Below are 7,687 nucleotides of genomic sequence, written 5' to 3' on the forward strand. Positions count from 1 at the left end.
TGATTTTATTTCTTAAAAGAAACCATTTCAATAAAACCAATTCATAAACTTTGTTTGTTTTTGGTATTTGATGTTGAATCTATTTAATATTTAATATTTAATAATAAAAAATTATTACATTTCTAATATACAAAAATAAGTACCCATTTAGTGTGAATTATTAAAAACATATTATATCCAATATCCAAGAGGACTAATATATAGGCTTGGTGTTTTTTTTTTTTTTTTTTTTTTTTTTTGTTGTTGTTGTTGTTGTAGTATAAAGTTGAATTACATACAAGTAGGATTTTTAAAACTGTATTTTGTAAACATTGATTCCTTAAGATCTACAAAATATCGTCACATCTATATTCTTTTGTCATACAGCATCTGCTCACATGTTTTTCAATATATTCAATATGTTAATTAATTTGTGTTTAGTATAAAATTCACACATTTCAAATTGCACGAATCTTGGTCACCTTTTCGTGCGAGCATGTAAAACACCCCATTGCTTTTAACCATCACTTGTCTTCATAAAAGTAAAAATATTTTGAACCCTAGAAAGTTACATTGAAAATCAAATGAAAAATGTCCATAATGACAAATTGTTCAGTTTGATCATTTTTACCATGAAGAATTTAATCTTCAATTTAAAGTACCGTGGAAGAATGAAATACTTCACTGTACAAGCAAAGTTTACCTCAACAAGAACAAAAATCACCACAAATTTGATAATTTGTAAATTTTTCTGTTTATAGCAAACCATCGCCATGTTAATTAAGGTGAGAAGAAAGAAATAAAAGGCAATCTATCAAAACACAAGTTACAATTGCAACATGCAGTCTTGGAAAGTGGCAAAAGAAGTCTACATTCATTTCCAACGAAAGTGGATGAGAAGAATCGTCCTCAAATTTGTACAAATGAGGTCGTTAGAAAGACACTCCCCAAGTTTTCAGGGATGTATGAATTCTGGGATCAAAATTTCGAAAAGATGAACAGGTTCCCTGATCATGTTTGCTTCCCGAGGTTGCTTTTTTGCAGACCACCAGGAACATTGTTCACAGTCTCTAGGTCTAAAGACATGTCGTCTTAAGACGTATGCCAACACTAACCCAGCTTTGGCCCTGTGAGTTGACTAACTTCAAAAGAGTAAAACTCATACGGTACATCCTACAGGGAAGGGTCGAAATCACGTAAGGTAGAGGGGTGCGTATTGCGTGTAAGGGAAAGAGAAAGGAGCCTGCTCTCACTATTAATTGATGTTACACAGATGTAAATACATATACGTCAACACATTACTGATTGCAAACGACACATGTTCACTTTTAAGGATCCAAACCTAAAATCCAAGATTTTGACCCTTACGAAGTGCAAACACAACTCATAGTGCTTTTGTTCAAATTACTGACCCTCTCTGCATAGACGGGCGTACCCAGCATTCTACCTTTTACCAACTGTGCTGTAATTTCCACTTCCCCAGGCTCTGCTTCCCGAGTTTCGTCCTGAAAAACCAGCAACTAGTACATCAAAATAGAAACTCATTACTACGATGTCTTGGCGCTTCTTCCAGTCACTGGTGCAAAAGTGAGTCCTGTTAGAGAGGGTTGTGCTGTAAAAAAGCATTAGGCAGGTTTAAATTCTACGAGGGATCACCTGAGATCAAGGTCGCTCTTGACACCACAAAAGCCTATACGGTAACAATCGAGATGGTATTTAAATAAATAAAAATAATTATATATATATATATATATATATATATATAAAAGAGGAAAATCGTACCTGAGGGCTATGGTATTTAACTTGTACAAGCCCGTAGTTACGGGATCTAGTCCACTTGTGGTGCCGAAATTTATATTCGTCCGTCAGGCCTCCAAGGCGACCAGCAGCTCTCATAAAGTAGTAAGCAGATTTCGGGAGAGGTACATTAGCAATTGCGCTTGTTGTGAGCTGGCGAAATAAAATCTCGTGGTTTTTTATGATGTCGGAGTGACCTCCACAATGAACATCACCTGTAGTAATAGCAAATCTATATGTTTATTGCAGTGTAAACCCGCAACTGGGGTCCAAACCACTGACACCCATCTGCAAACTTATTTCAACAAAAAGAAGATTATTGCAGAAATAAATCCCTGCAATACTATGTTACAAGTGATTTTAATGTTGCATCAAACTACTAGATAAACTGTTTCAAATAAGAACTCAACAGTAGAGGTAGGATCCCCCTACTTCCTACTTACCAGAGCTAGTGGAGATTGAAGAGCTAGAGACCCTTACCTCCAAGAACTAGAACCTCACGACTTGCTGCATTCTTCCATTCGCATAGAGAATCGATCATCATGATTTGCTCCTTGATGTGTTCACCGAAGGACCAATGTCCTTTGAAATCTTCGAGTCGATGAAATGCAGCAGCTGCAGACTGCGTAATCCGGGGTTCTAGAAATACAAGAGGGGCAGGAGAGCAAACTAACAGTGCCCGAGCTTCCGCAAAAATGCCCTCTGCAGACAACGTCTTTTTGATGGCACTCCATTGCCCATCCCCTAGATAGATTTTCTTATCACCATCGACTCGATGAAAGGTTCGTGAGCCTCGAATGTCAAGGAACATAAGCCCTACTCCTCCTATAAGATGAAAATGATAGTCCTGAGAAACACACACTTTCCAAGGTAAGAGTAAGGTACATAACGAAGAAATGAAAATCAAACACATGTTTTTGCAGTGACAGATGTGTTCGAAATTCGTCTTCATTGACCATAACACAGCAGTTTCTCGCCTCCGACATGTACCTGGTGGACATCGTCTACTTTAGTGAAATCAACATCTACGTAGAGCTGCCTTTGATACTCCATGCTAACGATCCAGGCACAACGAGCCACAAAGAAGTCAGCGCTGTCTTTATTCCAGTCCTCCTTTACATCCCCCCAATTGTCACGAACTTCATGATCATCGTAAATCATGAGGTTTGGGCAGTTAGCTAAACATTTCGCAGTGGGAGGATGTCTCCAAGTGTCCCTGTAAACTTCCCGATAAAATTCGCACACGGCATCCTGGTGTTCAATCCACTGCTCTGGACGCACTCCCTTTAATAGTTCTATGCCTTTCCGAAAACGATCAGACCACGCATCCTTGTCTGCCCCAGCCTCAGCATCTTGGCGCTTGTCGCCATCACCGTAAATCTGAAGCAGTTAACCCCAATAAGTGGTCTTCAAATGAATTCATCAAAATATAAACAGTAAGGCCTGCAAGAATTTTCCCAATCAAGAGACAGGAACAGAGAAAGAAAAAAAAGAAAAAAGAAAAAAGAAAAACTCCCTAGCCTGTTGCGTTTTTATCTTGTCTGCGTTTGCTTGATTTCCTTTCAATGTAGTCTGTGTAACGGAATTCGTAGCCCCTATCTAAACTTCTTCGCTCCATTAAAACCCTTAGAAATTTGGTCAACATATTGTGGTTCCAGCATGATAGTTTGTCAACCTAGTAGTAAACCTTCTATACTGAGACACAATGAACCACCTTAGACAGAAAATATCCAAGTATGACCTTGATCATTCAAATACATACTACATGAGGGGTGTGCTATAGAAGAAGCGGCACCTGATCTCCGAGGTGCAGAAGGTAGTCCACCTTGCCAGCCTCTATGTTTTTAGATAGATGACCCCACAAATCCAAGGCGGGAGGAATCATTATATCCGTAATGAAGATTTTGTTGCAGCTTATCACTCCAAATGTCAGAGCATCCGCAGACGCCTCTGGAAAAGTACGAAAGCTACTTGCTGTAATGTCTTTTGTGCAGCCTTTCACCTCAACAATGTAAGCCGTTTCTGGTTTGAGATCTCTGAATTCGAAGACAGCAGGCCGATTCGCTATCACGCCCTTCTGTAATACGTGCTCTTTATCGGACAAATGCCCTGTAGCCCCGTAGGTTTTGGTTGTTCCTCTTCGTCCAATAGTCAGTTGTTTCTGTAGAAAGCTGGGTTGCTTCTCCAAAGTCTGAGGCTTCTCTCTCACTTCAATCGTCAACATTCCTGACCTGTCAATTTCGATGAGGATACGAGCTGTGGTCGCAGTAACTTTACCTATAATTGGCCCAACCTTCACCTGCGGCTCCACACCGGCCTTGAACTTTCTGGAACCTGAGGTCCCATACATCTTGCTGATTGTGTGGTAAAAGTTTAGCTTTACATTCCGCTTTGAACCCTTCCATCTTGAATGTGGTAATTCTTCTGAATGATTGTCAACAGCTGAATTGTTACCGTCATGCTCCATACTTGCTGCGCTTGTTTCGAAAGAAGATGAACCAAACACCAAAAGACACTTTACCCAGTGATTTGTAATACCCGATTGATCACATCATATTAATGTTGAGCACCTGCTACTTGCCAAGGATCAGGTACTCCACCATGAGTTCTGAACAAGTGCCTCCCTTTCTCAAGGACAGAGACATACGAATCTACAACCACAGTTTGAGTCTGGTCTGTGATTCCCATATAAAAGGGAGAAGAGGTTATTCTCTCAAATTCTGAGCAGCGAATTGGTCCATGCGTACAGCATCACTGCGAATTCAAGTGCCAAAAAAGCTATCATTCGCAAGCAAACACCGTATCATACGTTACAAGTCGCACAGCTCATAGCTCTAGGTATATTTGAACTGAGTAGAATGCGGTTGACAAAAACTTTGAAGTGAATAAATCACTACTTCAACCGCTTCGAAGACCAGTTAAGATCTAAAAAGTCTTAGCCTCATCGAAAGAAGCCATAAAGACTTGGATCTCGAGACAGATCACACAACATGGCCTGATTCACACATATCACAGCCCGTCGTCTTATGAAGGATCTATGACACAGAATGAAAATTCCTAAACAAATTATACAACAGCACTGCACGATCAGGGAACCGTTGCGTGTCAGCCAATCTTCGAGGCCAAAGAACACAATCCGGGTGCTCCACGAGACTCAGTTCAAAGGGACTGTACTACTTGTGAAGTAGACATCGCTAGTTTATCGACATGTCGCTCCCAGCACTTGGATCCACATTCAGCGCTGCCATGAAAGGCCCCGTTCAAAAACCCAGTAGGCATATGTTACTAAACAAAATCAAGAAGCCCAAATCAGGCCCACTGTATGCAACAATGACCCTCTCCGCTAGGACTCTCTCCTTGAGCTCAAAATGCCACCACATGAGCAACAAAAACCTAGCAGCATCCGCATTGCTTCAAAACTAGCAACCCAACTCCACGATTCCCCGGGAATATTCTACTTCCAGGAGCCTACATCACAAATTCCTCAAACGCGCCGATCCACGAAAACCCACAAGACCAAAGTGGAAACCAACCTTGCACACACAGAAAACTAAGATTAGCTCATTGCCAAGAATGTAATCTAGCTGCTTGAATCCGCGTTATTGAACTACTCCTGCCAGTAAAATCGCATCTTTGCTGGCCATGTCGACGTTTGACTGAGCTGTCCAGGGATTCTCACCACGAAACCCTACAACAACAAAAGTGACAACAGCCGATGAGGGGTAGTGAGGCAACGCGTGAAGACTCCCTCCATCACTTGTCTTCTTCAACCAGCTAGCCTATCACTTAGTGGTTTCTTCTTTATTATTTTATTATTACTTAATTGTCTTTCTTTTTATTTGTTTGTGTGTGACTGTTCAATTTACTTTCATTTAGACATATTCATGTTCCTGTATTTCTGTGTTTCGGTGAGAACCATAAATAGGGCGACTAATCCACTGTTGTTAGCTTTTGACATTGTGAACTGCAGACATGTGAACAAAATCTAGAGAGAAAAAGTGAGAAAACCTGACAAGAATAGCCTTTGTTCATTCTCTTTTCTTATGCATCTCCCTGTTTTTTAGGGTTTTGTGGAATGAAATGTTTTTTCTGCAGGAGTTTTTCTTTTAAGCTTAGGAAAAGAAAACATGTGCGAGTTTTACTCGTTGCTTAAAATTGAAAAAAATGAAAAAAAAAAAAAAAAAAAAAAAAAAAAACGTCGTCGTGGACGATTTCTATTCCTGATATTCCTTGTCGTGTTCGTGTTTTATTGTATTGTAAAAAGACAGAATTGAAAGGGTTTTTTCCCTCTTATTTGGATATATATATATATATATATATATATTCAATCCTTTAGATGTCATGCTTTCATACACCAGAAAAGTGTTACTTCTGATCGTGGAGGAAAACTGTAGTTTGAAGTTGTGTTTAGGAGTGAGATTTGGGTGAAATTTTTGTATAGAAAAATAATTTTGCAGCACGTTTTCTATTTACTTTAATATTTTGGAAGGAGAGCGTTGATGAGACCCTTGAAAAGAGCTGGACAGCAACTTCGGACTGTAATTGAGGAAATCTTGGAAGCCACATGTTTGCCCATCACTTCAAGTTTTGTGCAATTGATTTTTTTTGATGAATACAAGCATTTTGACAACTAAGAGATGGTATTGGTTTCAGTATTTTAAATTGATAAATTAGTTGTCTAATCAAGAAGAAATTAACTGTATTATTAAAATGTGATTTTTTTCTTTTGTGAATGAACTCCAACAGAAATTAAGTATTCATCTGAATATGTTGTGTGGACCTGTCAAATGTAATCAAAAGTAATAAAAGAAGTAGTTTATAAATTCAATACTTTGATTTTGTTCCATGCAGTACATTCAGATCAATGGTTGTTTAGTTTAGTATACTAGGATACTTTGAGTTTGTTCAATATGGTGAAAATGTTGTTTTTTTTTCTAAGTCTATGTTGTTGTCTGTACATATTCTTAAATTTATTTTTATAATATATGTTAAATGTGATGAATGTGATATTTGAACATAATAAATATACTAGATTTGATACTTATTTGCATCTTGGATAGTTCATGTCTTCTACTGAATGATTATAATATGTGTATTGTATAGTTGATGTGTAATTTGTATGTTCAAACTTTAAATTTGTTGTTAGCAACAATTATGCATCCACACATGATTCTTAAAACATAACATTTTCTTTGTATTTTTTGTGTTAGAATCTTCAAAAGATCAATTTCTAAAACTTATAATTGAAGGGGTTTTTTAAAAAATTCAAAACATATTGATACTTAATTGTGAAAGTTAAAAATTATGAAAGAGCATAAATATCTTATCATGTTTTGATAATAATAGAATCTCATGGTTCAGTTACAATCAAAATATAAACCCAGACCAAACCATCTTAGATTTCTAAACTTTAAAAACATTTAGCATACAGTAATTTTGAAATTCTCTAAAACTATATTATTGTGAAAATAGCTACATCGTCCATTATATTTATAACTTCACAGCAAGGTGTATAAGTATTGAAATATACACATATTTAATTCCAACAAAAAAACATTGAAGACATGTTACTATTTCCTCTATTGTTATTTATTAGAGATTCTAATAATAAAAGGTGAAATTATATATATATATATATATATATATATTATTGGTACACATCTTATTTTGAAAAAAAACACAAATTCTAAATTAACCGAGTTCAAAAATAAAATAAAATAAAAAAATAAAAAAAATCTTGCCAACACAAGTTTTGGGACAATCCAATCATTGATTTTTTATTATTAAATCATTTATCTAGAAATTTTCATTTTAGATTATTATTATTATTATCTTTTGAGTGTCTTGGTTTTTCGTGTTTGCATCCTAGTCATTTCAGGATTGAATAATCTTATTAAAGCCTTGTAATGTT

At 36.9% G+C, this 7,687-nt stretch overlaps 1 protein-coding gene across 5 annotated transcripts; it reads right to left on the reverse strand.

Moving 5' to 3' along the window:
• Positions 1-873: 873 nt before the first annotated feature.
• On the reverse strand, positions 874-5,503 carry LOC112280282 (uncharacterized). 5 transcript variants are annotated; one of them, XR_016502259.1, is made up of 5 exons: positions 3,572-5,461; positions 2,767-3,156; positions 2,257-2,623; positions 1,762-2,008; positions 874-1,484 (listed from the first exon to the last, which is right to left on the reverse strand). XR_016502259.1 is itself a non-coding variant. In XM_024515596.3 (5 exons), the coding sequence occupies exons 1-5, from the start codon at positions 4,241-4,243 to the stop codon at positions 1,344-1,346; spliced, it is 1,800 nt and encodes a 599-aa protein (XP_024371364.1). In that variant the 5' UTR covers positions 4,244-5,503; the 3' UTR covers positions 874-1,343. The 5 variants fall into 5 exon arrangements, 3 of the variants coding, with proteins under 3 accessions (XP_024371364.1, XP_024371363.1, XP_024371365.1); XR_016502260.1 differs by having other exon boundaries at positions 874-1,499; XM_024515596.3 differs by having other exon boundaries at positions 1,762-1,991; positions 3,572-5,503.
• Between the last annotated feature and the right edge of the window lie 2,184 nt (positions 5,504-7,687).

Source organism: Physcomitrium patens, chromosome 3 (assembly GCF_059467195.1).
Source record: "Physcomitrium patens ecotype Gransden chromosome 3, ASM5946719v1, whole genome shotgun sequence".
Lineage (NCBI taxonomy): Eukaryota > Viridiplantae > Streptophyta > Bryopsida > Funariales > Funariaceae > Physcomitrium > Physcomitrium patens.